This window comes from Vigna umbellata, chromosome 8, assembly GCF_029865625.1.
Source record: "Vigna umbellata cultivar VRB3 chromosome 8, Vumbellata_1.0, whole genome shotgun sequence".
Taxonomy (NCBI): Eukaryota; Viridiplantae; Streptophyta; class Magnoliopsida; order Fabales; family Fabaceae; genus Vigna; species Vigna umbellata.
The window spans coordinates 40,994,846-41,014,889 of record NC_142172.1 but is presented as its reverse complement, the minus strand read 5'-3'; the positions used below and the strand labels follow the sequence as shown (position 1 = coordinate 41,014,889).

At 30.0% G+C, this 20,044-nt stretch overlaps 1 protein-coding gene across 1 annotated transcript; it reads left to right on the top strand.

Moving 5' to 3' along the window:
* The first annotated feature begins 11,529 nt into the window (after positions 1 to 11,529).
* LOC124821109 (carboxypeptidase SOL1) lies at positions 11,530 to 19,991 on the top strand. The gene is given in 17 exon segments (XM_047292937.2): positions 11,530 to 11,689; positions 12,118 to 12,190; positions 12,297 to 12,392; positions 12,588 to 12,618; positions 12,724 to 12,780; positions 13,530 to 13,580; positions 13,582 to 13,626; positions 14,393 to 14,453; positions 14,456 to 14,514; positions 14,713 to 14,817; positions 15,250 to 15,296; positions 15,861 to 15,986; positions 16,079 to 16,181; positions 17,357 to 17,419; positions 18,620 to 18,703; positions 19,052 to 19,115; positions 19,511 to 19,991. Coding segments are annotated over 17 exon segments (1,482 nt in total). The 5' UTR covers positions 11,530 to 11,586; the 3' UTR covers positions 19,825 to 19,991.
* Positions 19,992 to 20,044: the final 53 nt, after the last annotated feature.

Sequence of the window (20,044 nt, the reverse complement as noted above, 5' to 3'; positions counted from 1 at the left end):
ACTGGGAGAGAGAAAGAAGGAGAAGATCTTTAGGAGCTCTGAGAAGCCTAGATTGAATGCATACGTGGCAATGATATTTTCCTCTCACCTCAGACCCTGTGTCACGTCATGTTACTCTGCACATGCATCATCATGTATTCACATACATCCCACATCCATGCTCACCCATCATCATTACGCATATACATTCACCCTGCCCTTATTTGTAATTTCACCTGTTTCTTTAGGTTAAATTTATTTGCATCTCTTGCAGTTCTATTAAATAAGTCCCTTACATAAAGCACTTAAAAAAATTCTTTAAATTTATTGTTATAATCTGTTGCTTTGTATTTGACTTAAGTGACATGTAAAAAAATCAATTAGTTAATCAATATAAATGAATTTCTTTTACAGAGACAAAAATATATATAATACATACCTTAAAATTGATATTAAAATTATATTTATGTAAAAAGTAATATTGACACTATATAAATAAATATAGTTATAAGTAAAATAAATATTAATAATGTAAATGAATAGCAAAAAGTATATGTATATGTATTGAATTAGTATAAGAAAAAAAATGTTATTGTGCTATTGCAAATAATTCTATATTATAATACTGTATATTTTAAGTTTATGTCATGGTTAAGGTTTGTTCTAAAGAAAACTTACCATCGAACCATCTTAACTCAAAAATTTCAAACATCCATATATTGATATACACGTGTAAGGGAGAGCATTTAATAAAGCATACATAAATAGAATTACTTTAATCTCTCTGTACGTTCTTTGTATGAAGATTGTTGTCCGAGGTAGTTATTGTTGTCATCTTGTTTTCTTTTTGTTCTTTATTGTAACACTCACTATTAGAAAGTGATTTGTAAGTCTAACTCAATCCTATAAAATCGGTTTGTAAAGTGAAGTTTGCACCTCACTTATATATTATAATTTGGCCTTATCTCTAGTCGATGTGGGACTTCCAACACACCCCTTCACACTGAGGTATAGACATCTTATGCGTGATAGTAGAAATTGGGTGGTCCGATAACGACCCGATAGCGGGTGGAATAAAAGAATACAATGTCAACTTAGAACTCGCTAGGATAGGCTTCAACCATGGCTCTGATACCATATTAGAAAGTGGGTTTTAAGCCTAACTCAACCCCACAAAACCGACTTGTGAGGTGAGGTTTCCACTTTCTAATACTCACATTTTACTAATTTTACATACTTTACCAATTTTCCTGTTGTAGGAGTTCATTTCTCTTACCATAACTATTTTTCTTTATTTTCATCTGTTGAGCTACTTGTTTTTTTCTTACTTTATAACCTGTAATTTTTTTTACATAAGTTATACATGTTTTCCAATGCATTTTCAATTCAATACACAACCTAGCAATCCTTTCACCGTATCTAAAAGATGTATGTTATTCTCTCCTATATCTTTTTCTTTTACAACCTTTATCATTAAGTACATTTTCACATTAATTTTAAGCTTTGCGTCGAGTTTAGATATCAATCACATGCAATGTTACATTAGGTATTTTATATTTTATCCATAATCATGCATTCACCTAAGCCATACAAAAATACTTATTGATATTTGTTTTGCATCTACCTTTCCATTTCTTAAAATCACCTTGTTTTCTTGAATCATATTTTTTTCATAATTGACCTTGACCACTATTCCTTTCATATTTTTCTCCTAATCTCATTCAATACTTCATTAGCTATAAGGATAAAGTCTACCATTCCCTTTGATGAATGTTGATTGAGAATAGTTTATCACTTTTAAAAGCATTTTCTTCATCCTCCATGTTAGCCAACACTTTACATATTACGTTATAAACGCAACCAACCAAAGATATTGCCTAAAATCATTGAAATATATTGGGTTGTGTTTTAGGTACAAGTGTGATGAAATACGCATTATGCCTCCTATGTATTTCTCCGGTTTGTTGGAACCAGATAGCTGCTTAGAAAAATTCATAAATTATTTTTTTATAAGCTTAATTAAAATTTAAACCATTTGGCTTATGGCTCTTTTCACTTCCACATTGGCCGTGGGCAGTGGTCCTATTGTTGTGTGTTGGAGGTGATGGTTGCTTATGGTGGGTGGTGGTTCAAGTGTTCGAGATGGTGGCAACTAATTTATGATGATCGTGGTTATGTTTCGTTTGTTGCGGTGTGGTGTGTTCATGGTTGCTAGTGATGCAATCTATTATAGGTATTTTGGTGTGATCCAATTTCTATTACGAGGAAGTAGTCCCTTTAAAAGAAAAAGAAGCAACCTTAAAAAATAAGAAAAAAATAACAACAATTATAATAATATATAAATACATTTTATTTAAATTTTATTTATATCAATTACATTACATTTTAACATAATTTCATCAATATTTACTTTTTGATTTTAAATAATACTCCACATTTTATTTTTAGCATAATTTACACCAATTACATTATATTTTAATCACTTTTATATCAAATGATAAAATAATAATCATATAATTTCATGAATTAAAATATAATTTTTTTTCAATTTATCAAACATACACATAACTTTCACGAACATCTTTATCATTTCTCACCATCTTTTCCTAAATCAAAATAACCTCACTTTCATCTTTTTTCTCTCCTTAAATCTACTTCCGAAAACAATCACAAATTTAATATTTTTTCAAGTTGATGAAACTATGATAATTTATTTCTTTAACTAGGTTTTATGTTTAATGTTTATTGTAGTAGTAAGTTTAACATTGACTCAATTTTACTAAATTAACTTATTAATGAGATGTTTGTCATTTTTTTTACATTCTAATTGGTCATATTTTTAGTTGATGTGTTAAATATGAGATTTTCAACACAATTCCTTACAACAAAGATATTGAACATGAAGATCGACAAAGATCCAATATCGGATCTGTATGGCATGATAGACCAGGACCTCAACTAAGATACACTCTTAGTATATCAATATGGTGAATTTAAGTTTAACTTAATCTTACAACATTATTTTGCAGTATGAAGTTTAGCCCGTATATTATAATTTTGTTTTATATTTAGTCAATAAGAGATCTTCAATAATATTGCACAATATTACTTCATGTATCATCATCACACACCAAAAGTGACACACTCCTAAAAGATTACAATACTACTTTAGATTTTCATATATAACAATATAACAATCATTGTTAAGAATGTTACTCGAGTAAACATAATATATAAAAATGTATCTATACATCAATTAAATATACATCAAAATACAATAAAAAAATCATGTTAAAAAGTTATTAACCATTTTAATCTAAATCAAATGTTCATGTATACCTCATTTACATGTGAGTACATCCAATAAAATATATTTAAATCAAATTGCACACAAAATTATATTAATAATATCTTTGTCAATTTTTCATCAATCTTAATATCAAAGAATGTATATCTCATCTCTAATTTCGAAAGTTCTAAATTTTTTCAATCTAATTTCAAAACACACATCAATCTAATTTCAAAACACACATTCGCACATGTGCATTTGCACTCATGAACACACTTCATAATCATACATTCAACACCATAATCAAAATTATTATTTGAATTAATTTTCCAAAAATAAGATAGGTTAAGAAAAACTTTAACTTACTATGAAAAGACATAATTTAAAAATAAGAACACATCATTATATTTTAACATTTTTATTCAACACATTAATTTAACCAATTAATATATTGCTAGCAAAACTTATAACGATCTCATGAAAAATCACAAAATGAGATTCTTTATTGAATTTTGCTATGTTACTTATCTGTTGTGCCTTTAAAATATATGATAGATATTGATTATGATGTTTTAAAATATATTAAAAAATAATAATATACCAACATCAATGTATTTTTAATGCTTAGTAGAGAATAGAAAAAAAAAAATCCGGACTCTAAAATCACACACAAAAGTAAAAAATGAAATATGAGAAAAAAAAATACTTTTAAACAAGAGTTGATGGATCATGTGTCAATCTCTTATGTCTTATAGTTTTTAACCAAGAAACTATAACTCATATAATAAAAAATTAAAAGAATAAAAGTAGGAAAGTGTGACTGAGATTTAAAAAAAAAATATATAGAATTTATAATTTATATATTAAATATACCTTGAACCTTCAACCTTTGTTATTTTTAAAACAAACATGAATCTTAATATCTCAATTTTATTACTTTAAGTAAGGTTGATATTTCTCAGTAGTATTTAATTTTATATATATATATATATATATATATATATATATCAAAAAGACATATCAACTTCACAATTATAGAGTTGCTGGTGGATTTTACAGCAGGATTCAATCCCCACATTTAATAGTTTATTAAACCATGTTAGATGTGGTTTTTTCCACATCATTATGTAGACGTTTTAACATTAGACAGTAGGAAAAACTTGATTGTAAAAAATCAAAATGATAATAATCTAAAAAGGTTTAATTATTCTTTTTTTATCTTAATATTAATTATTTTTCAAATTTAATTTTTTATTAATAAAATCTTCAATCAGATTATTTAATTTTTAAGAAGTAGTTATATAACTTTTTAGATATTAAACGAAGTCCCTTAAATAATAAAATTAGCAATATGATCATATATATATATATATATATATATATATATATATATATATATATATATATGGAATGTCGTGTTATCTCATATTACGTTTCTATTTTGTTCTCGTACCCACACTAAAACGGAATCGATCGCAAATAATATATTTTCCACTCACAAGACACGTGAACAGATGTAAAACTATAGGAAAAATAAATCGTGATTATTAAACGAAAATAACTAGTTCGATCGTGTTCCTGTATTTAATTATAAAACCATTAAATGTAAAGGTCACGTGAAATTAATCTGGACCATCAGTTTTTATCTGACGATTACGGTATGATTCAACAGATTCGTTTCGACTAAAGTATCTACAATTTTTAAATAAGTATTAAAATAATTAACAAACACACGATAATACATGATTGAATTAAAACGTAAATAGTTAAACTGTAGTTGAATTTTTTCTGGATTTTGGAACTTTTTTCTGTAATATTTTACCGCACTGGCAATATATTATAACGAAAATATAGAAAGAGAGAAAAGAAAAGAATGAAAACGAGGAAAGTGGGTGTAGGAAAGGTAGAATTATTGGAGGGAGAAGAGGTGAATAATAGAATAAAATAGTTGGTGAGGTTTTGTTGGCTTGTTTGTTTGGTGTGTTGCGCTGTCGAGTGCACTGTGATAGATATTTCTTGGTGTTGTGAGGAAACTAATGAGGTCATTTGGGAGTAACGTCCCTATTTATTATGCCATTTTTCTGCCGATTCTCTAATTATTCCAAGGCTTTGATTTGCGATCCCCACACCACAAAACTCTTTTGTGAAGACTTCTCTACAGGATTTAATGAAAAAAACATAGTCCAGACAACGTTCGAATTTATATAAAATTAATGTTATATTCAACCAAAAATCTTAATATAACAAGTTAATAGTTTTTCTACGTATGGATTACATTTCGTGTCATTATTTAAGCATTTAGATTCTCAATCATCTTTTTCTCAATTTTTTCATATTGACACATCTTTTCGAGTAAAAACATTTTAAATAGTAAATATCGTTATAATATTTGTCTGAATATCTGTTAAGAAAATTTTCAATACAGTAACTTTTTAACCGGTCACCAAAATAAATTATTAGTTTTAATATTATTAGAAAAAAAATTCTACATAATTTTTGAGAAAACATTATACTAATGAAACATACTCGAGTTCATTCAAGTGATTACATCACTTTTTTCGAATAAAGTCTTTTTCGAGTTCATTTTTCTCATTTATACTCTTTTCGAGTTCATCTTTCATATAAGTTTTGCTTCTCATAACTTCCTGAAATTGGTCTACTAGATAAGATTTTGAATGTATCAAAAGAGGAAAAGAAGATGACCAAAATTTCCTTATGCAAATATAATTTAAGAATGATGTATTTCAAAAGTCAACGAAAGACGTGTTTAACAAAATTGGGAGGTCCATAATGTTGGAGTGAACATTGGTCTGACTGGTCATACGTGGCAGACACAACTTGTATTATTGGCATATCAGGCAAAGGGTTGACTTAAACTCACTGGCTTCAATAACCCTTTTTTTTTATGAAACAAAGAAACGAATTTTTAGTTGATGATTCAATTAAATCTGTTGAAAGTGCGTAATGTTGTTTTAGAATGAGTAGTGCATTTTCTTTTTGGATTTAAAAAATAGACACGTTGTTTAGTGGGGGTTGAAAGATACCATCGGTAGCTGCTAGTGCTACTTGACGGGAGATTCCTTTGTGTAAAGTGATTTCCGTATACTATTTGTTTTATGTCTTAAATTAAATATTAAAACACCTAAACTAAACTAGGGGAAGTGCTTTTCCAAGTTGCGGTTTTCTTTCCAACTTACCATCATTATGTACCTTTAACATGTCAATGCCCATGTCTCAGAAGTATATAGTTTCATACTTGTATTTATACATTTTTATTTAGTCAAATGCTTTTAATAGAAAGATGTAAACTATGTAATAGTCATATAAATATACCAATAAATGTATACACGAGTGATATATTAAAATTTATGCATATTTCAACCCCGATTTATTTATTTTTAAATAAATTAAATATGTTTTTAATTCATAAATTATAACAAAATATTGTAATTGTTTATTGTACGAAACTTTTATTTTGTTTAGTTTTTTTTTACTTTTAAAAGTAATAAATTTAATTTTTCATTTTCAATAGCGTTAAATTTTATTTCATATAGTAAACGTTTTACTTAAGCATCAACAATGTTAATACACAGAGTGACATATATTTTTCACGTGTTGATTTTATTTTATTAAAGGAATTTGAGACATTTAAACATTAACAAATAGCTATACATTTTATAAAATATATAGTTTTCATTAAAAAAGAGTCAAATGAACACGTGGTAGACATGTCACTATACTTGTCAACATTGCATATCCTTAATTTGAACATTATTGATCACATGAGATAGAATTTAATGCAATTGAAAATGAAAAACTAAAATTATTGTAAAAACAAGAGAAACAAACAAAATCAATGTTTCCAACATAAACCAACTATAATATTTCATTATAACCAATTCTAACTCATATTTCGTTATAACTTAGTAACAAAAATATATTAGACCGATTTATAATGTACTTTGTTTTTTTTACAAGATAAAAGCCTTGATTTTAACCTCTTGAATTAAAATATTTGTCATGTTGTCAAGAGAAGAAAAAAAAATCCTCTCAAATATATTTTTGATGATAACAAAAATGTTACAAGTAAATTTCTCAAATAATATATAAAAAATATATTGTGTAAATATAATAACAGATAAAAATCTTATATCATCAAAATCTAAAAATCTCATATCACCAAATTCTAACACATGTAAATATTAAATTTTAGCCTATATAGTATTATCGTTAATTTCATTTACCTTTTCACAATTCAATATCATATTTCAATATCTCAATATGTATAGCTTTGATCATATCCAATATTATTATCAATAATTTCATTTAACTTTTCACACTTTAATATCTCAATATCCATAATTTCAATTATATGATTAAATGTGTCTAATACTTAATTAATTTAAGTTATAATTTAAAGTGCACTTTTATTACATATATGGTGTCTTCTAAATCAACTATTACATTGTCAAGCTCATACATATTATTTAAGATTTTAGTGTACTGTCTTTCCAATTTTAAATGATTTTTTCTATTGAATTTGAATATGTAAAATTAATATTTGTGGAATTCATATTAAAATAAGAGTGAAGATAGATACATATTAGTAAAAATGCATAACCCAATTCCATAATATTTATTTAGAATTTAACTTATAATTGTATTCTTTAATTTAAATATTACATAATAAAATAATAATTATTTTTCATGCTATCATAAGGTTGACGATGGTTATTGGATTTGGAAATCTTTTATTGGTCATATAATTGATACATCAATACACATACTACATTTATCGTTATTTTTAAAGTAATATTTTTATTAATAAAAAACTCTAAAGACGATGTTTTAAGTTAATTTTAATATCTAAGTTTTATAAGTAAGTTTGTCGCACTTAAAGAGTGTAGTGTCGTGTTTTCTCATGATTTTATCTGTGTGAGTATTTGAAAATGGCAGTTGGAAGGAGGAGAGTGTAGAGTCAGAATTGTTCATTAACATGTCCCTGCCCGGAGAACGCATCGCGCTGCCTTGAGACGCCACGTGGCACACTAGTGGCTGGGAGATCCCGGGGCAGCGTTTGGGGCAGCTAAGAAATATCTGGTGGTAGAGGCACGCACCCCTAGGATATTTGTTTTCCTCACTCGCTCCGAGTCCACCGTGTCAACTCGGTTCCGCCACACCCAATCACCTCTCATTTTAAGATATACACAAATCTAATTCTCTCACTGTGCTTAACTTCTTTCACACATTCAAATTTCCAACCCCACTTCCACCTGGGTCCCACCTCCTCCACCATCATCATATCACTACCATCATCATCATCCACATCATGTCATCTTCTAAATTTCTCTCTCCAAAATGTTATACTTTCAAATTCTCACGATATTGTAAAAGCATTGTCTGTCTACAAATAATATTATAGCCCGTATGGTTTGGCTGGTTCATTTTCATTGGCTCCATTAAGTGGTTTGTCTTCACGTGCTTGGGATTCGCACTTTCCTCTAATCTTTCTTTGACCAAAACACCCTTTTCTGCCTCGGGGTTAGTTAAAACAATTTTTCATGCAACTAAATGAAGAAAATAAAAACTATTATAAAAATATTTATCCAATTAAAAAAATTATTTGTATGTTCTTTTGCATTTACTTCTTGAACTCTATATGGAAAATAGAAAACATATTAAAATAACTTCTTCTTGTTAATGTATATTATAAACCCGCATTAAAACTTGCATCATGTAAAAATATCACATTTCTTCAGTTGGTTTCTAAAAGTTGTTTATGATTTTTTTTAAATACAAAATGTTTTCTATTTTATCTTTTTTCATTTTCATATCAGTATTAACAATTAATGCTGTGATTAATTTTGAAAGTAACAGTTCAATGAAAAAAAAAAAACGCTGACACTGGTTAGAAAGAATTTATATGTTTTATTATAAAAAATGGCTAATGTTAAAGAGTGTTCAAAACAGAGTGGTCCCATTTGCTGCAGTCCAAGAGAACCATCGATCTTTGTTTCGACAATAAACTAATAAATAATTATTTATTTATGGGAACCTTAATGGCAAACTCACATGCAACAACATGATGAAGGTTTTGCTGGCATAGTTCGAAATTAAAAGTAACATTAGTATATTACTTTTGTTTTTTTAGAATTGTTTCTTTTATTCCAGTGTTACTTTTGCAAAAAGTTTACATCTCCCGGTGATATAAATTTGATGCAATTATATATCTTAAGAAAACATATGTGAGAACTAATGTCTTGCTAACCGTTGTTTATTAAATACTAATTAAGAACTACATAATATAGACATGTACGAAATTACAATAAAGATGCATTAATAAAGACTGTCATTATAATTTTGTATGTGATCATTAGAAGAATCTAGAAGGATGATAATAAGGTTGCGCGGTAGAAGAAGGTGGTCGGTTACGGAATAACGATAGCCAGGTAGCACTTGTCAGTTTCAACGCCCAAACAATCTCTTACCGTAATGACTTAACGATTAAATACCTTAACAATGGCATCGTGTCACATTCACCGTACACGTGTCCATAATTAGGGTGTTAGGTGCTTTATGTGTGGGCTCACGCGCTTCAATCGTCACTGTGTCGGCAACTGATATGCTATAATAAAGGTTTTGGGCGGCTACTTAGCATAAGAGGAATTAATCACTCTCTGATGTAACGTTTTCCTTCGTTTTCCACTTTCCTACTTTTTTTTTTCTTTTTCTTTTTTTTGTTTACTTTCAGATTTGTCCGTGTCTAACTGTATTTTGTTGTAAGCAGATGAATGATGATGGTCATTAGATTTTCAAATAAATCTCAGGTTAATATGATTTATGAGAGTATATGGACGTGATTATGAGAAAATTAGGTTTTTTTGTGAAGCAAATGCAATCCACAAAAGTATCCAAATCAAATAACGATGTGAATTGTAATGGGATATTGGTTTGTATTTTTTTTTTTGTTAGAAAAATACAATCTTATCCATTTTAAAAGCAATTTGGCATAAAAGAAAATCTTGCAAGTTGAAGCTACAGTTTTATCCCAACGTGATTATGGTAGTCATTTGAGCATGCGTTATTTCAAGCATAATGGATAAAACAATCATTTACCGAACTTGGTTTATCCAACTCAGAAACACACGGGGACAACATATTCAGCAGATAAATCAATTCAGTATTGTCTGAATGCATTAAGTGAAATGGCTCAAATGGAATTAAAAGGGTTGGTTTGATTAATGGTATATTTAGATTTTAATTGTAGCATCTAGTGAAATAACTTCTACACATTAAGGTACCGTAATTAATCAGTAAGGATTAATTATTTTAAGATATAAATACGATGAAAGTAATATATGAAATCACACAGGTTAAGAACACTATATAAGAATGATGCATTGTCTTTTGTATAAACATGAGAATGTAAAGATGAAAACCTGTATAATACGGTATGAATACCGCATAATTTCTCTATAAATACCGTATTTGAACACGTAAATTCAAATTTTAATTAAGATAGTGCTATAATTGATTAATAACGTTGGCATCTCTGCACCATATTATAAGCAAAAAAAGTAGCAGGTCTTACAAGAATAATAGGTTATCTCAGCTTAAAGTTTAGTTGAACGAATAATTTTTGTCATAAAGTTTGTAAAAGGTGAAAATAACTTTTACGATATGAAAAGCTGTTTTCTCAAAGAATATATCAAAAGAATCTGATGAACCTTCCAAAGTCACAGACGGGTGAATGAAGATTGAGCAGTTCTATAATTTTTTTCCCATTTTTATTTTTCACATTATAAAAGTAAAAAATAACTTTCAAATTTTGTCAAATAATTTATGAATTATGTAATTTAAACGTTTTTTTTTTGAAAAACAACAACTTTCAAATTATATAATTTAGAAATCATTTTTGGCTTTTAAATTATATAATTTAGAAGTTAATTTTAATTTATAAATTGTGTAATTAAAATAATTGTTTTAGAAGAAAATGGTTTACAGTTAAATTTAAATTTTTTTCGAATTAGATAATCTAAATCTCAAAAAATACTTTTAAATTGTAGAATAAAAAGGATAAAATAAAAGAAAAAGAAAATTATGAAAGGGTCAGAAGGAAGTTATGGAGGTGCAGGAAGAAAGTGGCTGAAGGTGGAAAGAGGGAGCCACTTAGAGCCCAAATAGAGAAAAGGTAACAACATTGCTTGAATTTGAAAATTTTGATTTTTCACGTCACGTGAGTGTGACCCAGTTAAATCGCAGAAAACGAACAAACAACCTTAGCCTGATGCCTGAAACCGACATCATCGTCCACGTCCATGGTAATGAAGACGAACCTGCTATCTTTTCTTATCCTTTTTGCTTCCACAATTTCCTCTTCTCTTGCCAAGGGTTCCTTGCAACAAACCCTTCTTCCTTCAGGTATTCTTCGTCACTCAACCATGCTAATTGCTTTTGTGTATTTGTTTTATTTCAGTGATTTGAATTAACTCCGTTCCGTTGCGTTATTTGAGTAAATTTGGCTGCATTCGAAAGTTGTGATAACTATATTTAAGGTTCGGAACTTTTTATTTTAGGATATTTTTTACTCGGTATAATTGTTTGTTGAACTTCTCGAGGTTCTGAACGGATGAGACTGTGGAAATTATCTTGACTTGCATCTGAATTTATATTCTGTTTATTTTGTTTCAATTTCCTGAGTTAGGAGTTTGAAGTGAAATGCTTCAACGTTGGGGCGGGCTCAGAATTTACATGCTGTCATAATGAGTAGCTTGATAACCTCTGCTGTTTAGTTTGGAAGGTTGAATTTTGAATTTGAAGTTTCTAACTCGTGCTTTTCTCGGTATTAGAAGAATTCAATGACTGTAGTAATGCAAGTCGTACAAGGCATTTGTTAGAGAATGAATCTCAGGCTCAGATAAGGTAATCATAATGAATCTTCTCCTGGATTGCTATGTAGATATTACTTTATTTTGTTCTGCATTTAATGTGTTTTCATTTTTAATGCTTATTTATTATGTTTTATCAGTGTTGATTTGGCACAAGGATACATGTCCAATGATGACCTTGAATGGGCCATCAAAGAATTTGGACAAAGATGCAGCAACATTTCCAGGATATACAGGTGATTCCTCATACTGTTACAGTTCTCAATTATCTATCTCAAATTATGCCTCGACAGAGGTCATTAGAGCTCACTGATCACCAATCCTCCATTTACGAATACTTGAACTTCTTAAAAGGTCTGTTCTTCTTGCAATTGCTCAACTGACTCGCAGTTTTTTTCTCTCTTTGAGGGATTCTTGGAATGGGCTATCAGTATTGGGAATAGTGTAAATGGATTTCCACTGGTAATTTCTTTTCCTTTTAGGAACTCATTTATAGCTTAAACTTAAATCTAAATAAGTTTCATATTACTGATTGTCATCGCCTTTGTGTTCCTCCACTCCGTATAGTTGGTGATAGAGATTTCTGACAAGCCAGGAGAAGAAGAGACTAAACCTGCTTTTAAGGCGAGTGTTTGCGACCCAATACCAGTGGAACAACTAGCTTATGATATTATTTTATCTAATTTTGCTTTTTTTGACTGGAAAATATTACATACACTTAAAACTGTTAACCTAAGAATACGATGATACATTGGATAGTAGATTGAAATAAGTTTTCCACTCATTTATCTTCATCATTTTTTATTCCCAACTTTATTAAATGGTTATTACTTAAGAATTCTTGTTCATTAATTTCCTATCTGTGTCATATGGTATACTTGTCTTGATATTCCAAAATTTTCTTGTTCTTTATTAGGAACACTAATGCATTATGCATGCATCAATTTACTAAACTGGCAGAAGTTTTTCAGAGTAAGTGATCAAATAATTCAAAGATTTGAAGTCTAAAAGAAATCATTGATTTGTAAGTGCGTAGACGACATTGGTCATAGAATCCCACTCCATGTTCAATGCCCCTCTAAAATAACTATCTCAGTTAAACTGTAATAGGATGCAAAATAATCTTAGGAGGGACTACGCTATTTTTTTTTTTTGGATTTTTGTGCATATAAGGTTTAACAATATGTTGCTTTTTCTCTCAATAAATAATTCTTTATTGTTTTTTTACTGATATTGGAATAGTTGAGTTTTCATTTTTTTTGCCATTATTTTGTGTCCTTTGTCATATTCTGCTTTGTTAATTAAAATCTCTGTGCAATGTTCTGTGGTCTTGTATTCAGCAACTCTGACCAAATTTGTATGGTTGGATGCAGTATATAGGAAATGTGCACGGTGATGAACCTGTGGGCCGCGAGCTTCTTATAAGTTTTGGCCAATTGGTTATGTGATAACTATTTGAAAGATCCTTTGGTATTTTTCTTTCCTTTATTTGCCCAGATATAATCTGATATGTTTCCCATGTTTGACAGTTATGTGCCTTTGCTGATACATTGCTGATACTGTCAGAAAATCATAAGAACTACATAAGAAATAGTTAGGAATATTGTTTGGGGAAAACTTATCTGAACTTTACGATAGATACATTTAAGGAGACATCACAGTTGTTCATGCCACATGCACTGGAATTGTAATGTCTAACTAAATAGTAATGATGGTAGAATTATAATGTCTAGTTAAGTAGTAATAACATCCTAAAGACAGATCTGTCTTGTACAAGTGTAATTTCTAATAAATAGTTGACTATGACAACACAAAGAACATTACTGATACTGGTGCAAATTCTTGAAGATTATAAGCTGTTGAAATAAAGGTTTTAAATTGAGGTTGTAGTCTCATCATCCTTGATATTGTGGAAAAATTGGGGACAGCCTGATAACAATTTCTTCATTTTTTGCCAGTCTTTTGAATCTTTTATAATGAAAAAAAGAAAGAAAATCATCAAATAAGGCTTTCCCTTCCTGCTGTCAGTATGAATATTCAGACGAGTGAATGTTAAACGACTATTCATGTTACCAATTCATTTAATATATAAATATGAACTATATTTTGGTATATTGGAATTCATTTAATCTGCTTCAGTGTTCATGTCTTGCATTTTGTCAGTGCAAATTATTTTATGTTTATTTATTATTTTGTTTTACTTTTACATTGTCCGACTTTTAGTAAAATGTTTCAGGCGAAATTCATTGTGGAGAATGTGCACCTTCATCTGCTTCCATCAATGAATCCTGATGGGTTTAGTTAAGAAAGCGTGGTAATGCTAATAATATTGATTTGAATCGGGATTTTCCTGACCAGGTATATATATATGTTGATGAGATTGGTTGATGTTCACTGTTATTATGACATAAAATTCTAATATTTTTACCTTTTATTTGAATTTAATTTAAGTTTAAAGTTGCAATTTGTATGTCAAATTGTTTGTTAAATTTACTGCTATTTCTTGCTAACTATCTTCTAAACGTTATCCTGCAATGTTTGAATTTAAAAAATCAGTTCTTTTCTGTAAATGATGATGAGGATTCCCGGCAGCCTGAGACAAGAGCAATAATGAATTGGTTGAGAGATATACGATTCACAGCATCTGCCACGTTGCATGGGGTATTCATTCTTTGGATTCACATAATATCTTGTTTGCTTGATTTATTAATTCACTAATTTGTGTGAAGTATACTCTGGACTCAACTGTTCATTTCCAGTTTTTCTTGCATACACAGGGATCCTGCTATACATAAAAAAAATTACATCCTTGGTTTCTTTCCGGAAATCTTTCAATTTTCTCCATTAGATATACATACTGCTAAGCAGAATTTTATGGGTTTGTTTAATGGCAACAAGATAAATTTGTCAAAAGTCATTGAAACTTGTGTTCAGTTCTTCACTGGCATTCACTCTATTTTCATTCTATGGTTGAAAATGTGAAATAACCCAGAATAGTTGATACTTTAGAATTGATTATAGCTCGTTTTCATTAGTATTTTCCATTTATGCAGATTTTGGTCATTAATGATGTCTTTTTCTTTGAAACCTCAGGGTGCACTTGTTGCAAACTATCCGTGGGATGGTTCTGAAGATAAAAGGTCGTAAAATACTTTGGTGTATTCATTTCTCACTATTTTAATTTGCATTTTGTGTCTACTTTGCAACTCATTATGTGTTTCCTATGTCATAATAAAAGCTATTTCAGTAGCTCACCGTTTTTCTTCTGATAGGAAAATTTTACCTCAACTATAAGACTTACGGAGCTGAATGTTGGATGGTAAAAAGTAAGAGAAAAAGTCACTATAGCAGATAAGATAATACTGCAGTGAATGAGTAGACATACTAGACAACATAGGATAACAATATATATGCATTAAAGAAAAAGTTAAAGTACGTTGTAGAAAAGATGGTAGAAACATGCCTTAGTTTGGGCATGTGTGAAAAAGTTAAAGTACGTTGAAGAAAACTAGTAGAAGCTGACAATAAGGGGAGTAAATCAGATAGAAAATAGCCCTATTGTTAGAGGTAAAGGGAGACCAAGAAAACTATAGGTAAAATTATTAAGAAATTATTCAGGTCATCTTCTGTGCATTACATTAGAAATGTATAATGACATGTTTCCAATTGTGTTGAATATGTCTATTGATATGAATAAATTGCAGGACAAAGTACTATGGGTGCCCTGATGATGATGCATTTCGCTTCATGGCAAGTATCTATAGTCATTCTCATTACAACATGTCTTCAAGCAAAGAATTTCTCAGTGGAATTACAAATGGAGCAGCATGGTATTGTTTTCTGAATGTATTGTTTTGTAGTTTATTACTGAAATTTGTTTCCTTTTAATGTGTGCACAATTTAGAAATGGTACTCTCTCCAGGTATCCTCTATATGGCGGAATGCAAGATTGGAACTACATACATGCTGGATGTTTTGAGTTGACCTTGGAAATTAGTGATAATAAATGGCCTAATGCTACTGAGGTTAGTTCTAACTTTTAATTCCGAGCAGTCTTTAAAATTACAGAAGTATATGCAGAATAGGAAAGAATAATTAAGACAAATTACATTTTACACCCTGATATTTTTTTCTTGTCTGTTTACTTTGACTTCCCTTGATAATTATAAATGCATAAGAAATGGGGGAAATGGGGGAAGTCTGTGTTAATACGAAATGTATATGGAAATATGTTAGTTAAAAATTAAGAGAGGTTTGTTTAAGGTGAAAAAAATGGAGTTATTGAGTGCAACTATATTAAACCTTGGGGTGTGAATGTAATTTTTCTAAAATAATTATTACAATAGAACACAAAAAAAAGCAAGAAAATCGTAAGTGATAGGAATAGTGGTCCAGCCAAGAACCCCCAGATAAACTTGGGATGCATTTTGACATTATTCAAGCATTCAATTGGAAGTTTTGATTGTCAAAACAAGTAGGATAAGAGGACATGTTTCTAGGTGACATTGTCAGATCTATTGGAGACCTAACAATACAATTACTACTGTTCATCCATTTTTAATATTTTAACCCAGATCTTACGTGCTCCATTATTAAAAATAATTCTCTAGATTCAATGATCATGAGTTTTCTCCCATTCTATTTAAAAAGAAGTGGGACTTGAATTTTTGTGAGACACGTATTTCAGTTTCTTTTTACTGCACTGCTTTGGATTTGCTCTTGACCAACATAAGCACGAGAATGAGATAGTGGTAGGCATATAGAAGTAATGACCCCAAGGCACTAGCTTCACGTTGACAGTGTGGTGGTTAAAAGGAATATTAACTCTTGGGAGCAACAGAATAATATGGTAGGGACGAGTGAAGTGTGAACTTTGTCATAGAAAATTATTAAAAGGAGAAAGTGGAAGAGAAGCAACGCTTGGCAAGAATGAGAAAGTTGGAGGAGGGGCTTTGGGAAGGGTGGAGTATTCTATGCATCTGCAAAATTTCTTTTACTTCCTTGTGTTTTCTTTTGTAATTTCAATCTCAACAGAGTTCTATCTAACTCTGCATGCGAGGAGCTTGTTTTCCATTTTTGTATTCTAGCTCCATGTATCTGTAAGATACTTGGTTTGCATGCTTGGTATCTACGTATAATTGGTTATAATTTACTTTAAAAGTTTCTTATGATGACACATGTTTACTTTATTAATGTGCAGCTTCCTATTCTTTGGAAATACAACAAAATGAGCTTGCTTAATCTTGTGGCAAGCCTGGTGAAGGTATGCTGTTTCTGTTCATATGCTTTACACCTAAAGAATTAATGTGAAATTATCCTGTCTTTTGCTTCAGAATTTTTCTAGAAGCCCTTCAATGGTTCTTGTTAATAGTCAAGAGAGAGGATGTAGGAAACAACAAGCGGAGTGAATGTATAATTGTATACAAGTGATCTCTGACATTATGTATAAGTTTTAATTTATAAAGAGAATGAGGCTCTTTACCGTCATTTATAAAAGTGTGTAGTCTGAGAACACATGCTTTACATTACATACAATATACTATAATGGCTACTAGTTCAATAGCTCCTAGTGATAAAATCATATTTTGTTTTTTACTATTGAAATTACTTCCCCTATATATGGTCACTTTTGTGCACAAGGAGAATGCTGATAGAGACCGTTTGACATAAAATATGACAATAAGGAGATGTAAGTTCTTAATTCCATGTTTTCCCAAATGGAACTGGATTTCTCCCATCATTTCAGTTACAGTTAACACTGAAAATCCGCATCAAATGCAAGCATTACACGTAAAAGAAATTACTCTGACCCTTCTTCAGATCCCATTCTAATAGAAAGTAGATCGAAAACGTATTTAAGCAGTGTGAATGTATCCTGAGCAAAGAACATAAACTTCCAAGAATTCTCAGGCATGTCATAACCAAGCAACTATGAATCTACTGTATCATGTATCCTCTATACTATTTATACAAATTTACCAACTAAGGTTGTTAAGCCTCTCTTTTTTTTTTTTGGTGGTCATCTACTCAGAATATTTTCGAAGGGCAATGTGCACAAGGAAAATGAAAGTTTAAAAAGGAGCTTCAGCACACTGAACTTCTTTCTATCAGTTACTACCATGTGTACATTATCCAGACAGATTCGTTTCCTTTGATTTCTAATGTATACTGTTCTTCCCTTCGAATTTTACAAACATTGAAGGAAACCTGAAAGATTCAGTTTCAAAATGCTTGAAATAAGATGTGCAATAATATTTTCACAGTTGCATATTTTGTTTTGTTGGGCTCAGTTGTATTATCCTTTCCACTAGATATATTTTCTTTTATTAAAAGATAACCTTTTAAGTTATGTTAAAAATATGCATAGATCGGTTAGCAGATTCTTATATTTGCATATGTCTAAAGTGTTGCTCCAGCTGCTTCGAATTTAGGTCGATTCACCATTTTGTTTTGTACTCTCTAGACAGGAGTGCATGGAAGAATATACTCTTCAGCCGATGGAAAGCCATTACCAGGCTCTATAACTGTCAGTGGAATAAATTATACAGTATGTGAGACTATGCTCTTTTTTTCATTTTTCCTTTTAAATTTGTCTCTATCCCCCTCCTCTCTGTAGGTCTTTTCCACGCAGGAAGAATATATCTGCACATTTTGTGTTCAATTAGATAACAATGCGAAATTTTTTTATACTGATCTGTAGTTGTACTGCATATTATTTGACCGATTAATTTATTGCATAAAAATGATATTTTAAGTTTAAACTTCGTGTTTTAATTGATAGCCTATAGGCTGTTTTGTTTTTGGTACAATTCTTGATATTTCCCAAATGCATGTTTGATTCACTCTTCACTTTGATGGTTTAATTTGTATATCTGTTAATTATCTGAACTAGCAGGTTACAGCCGGAAAAACTTTAGGTGACTATCATCGCTTTCTTGCCCCAAGAGATAAATACGAAGGTATTATTATATTTAATTCAAATTATTTTTCCAGTATAGATTGAAGCCTACCCTGAAGACGTTCTCAAATAATTAAATAAAAAAAATGCAATTCTCAGGATTTGGTAAATCCAGGTGGGATCTCAAGTCGTCCAAAGACAAGTAAATTATTACATAAAAAATAAAAGACCTAGGACATTTAGTTCCCTATTATTTCAACAAATTGAATTCATGTGGAACTTTGGACTCTAAATTGAACACAAAGGGAATTCAGGTTGTACTGTGCATTATTGAAAAATTCCTGGATGGAATATAGATGTCATCCCAATCCAGATGATAATATCATCTTTTTTTCAGCCTTACTCTAGTTTCAGTTTCTTTATTATTTCTAATCAATTTCTCAATATAAATTGCAGTGGTGGCTACCATGATTGGCTACAAATCAAAGAATACAACTATTTGGTTGGATGATGGACCTGTGACGTTGGATTTTGTTCTTGATCCTGAAGTCAGTATCAAAGAAAGTGTACTGCAGAATGTCTATGACTGTGACTGTAACAGTAAAAGCACACAAGAATTTGTTCAGTTTCTATGGGGGGCTCACTTGGAAGTTTTCTTTATTTTGATTGTCATTTTAGGATTCTTGCTTTTTTTATTTCGGAGGAGAGCAAAAATCAAAGTTCCAACAAGCAGACAGTTATCGGGGTCAAAAAAAACTGTCGAGGTTTAAAGTTATTGAAATGTTGTTTGTATTAAAGATTTGTTGTACATTAAGGTTCGATTCCTTCAGATGGCTAAATGGTGCTGTTTGAAGACAGTAGGACAATATTCATATGAATATTTCTGAAGATGGATAATGTTCGTTCATGCTTATTCAATGTTTCAATTGTTGGTACACTTCAGTTCGTGAAAGGAAGAAAACGGAAATTAAAAGAGCGTTGCTCAAAATA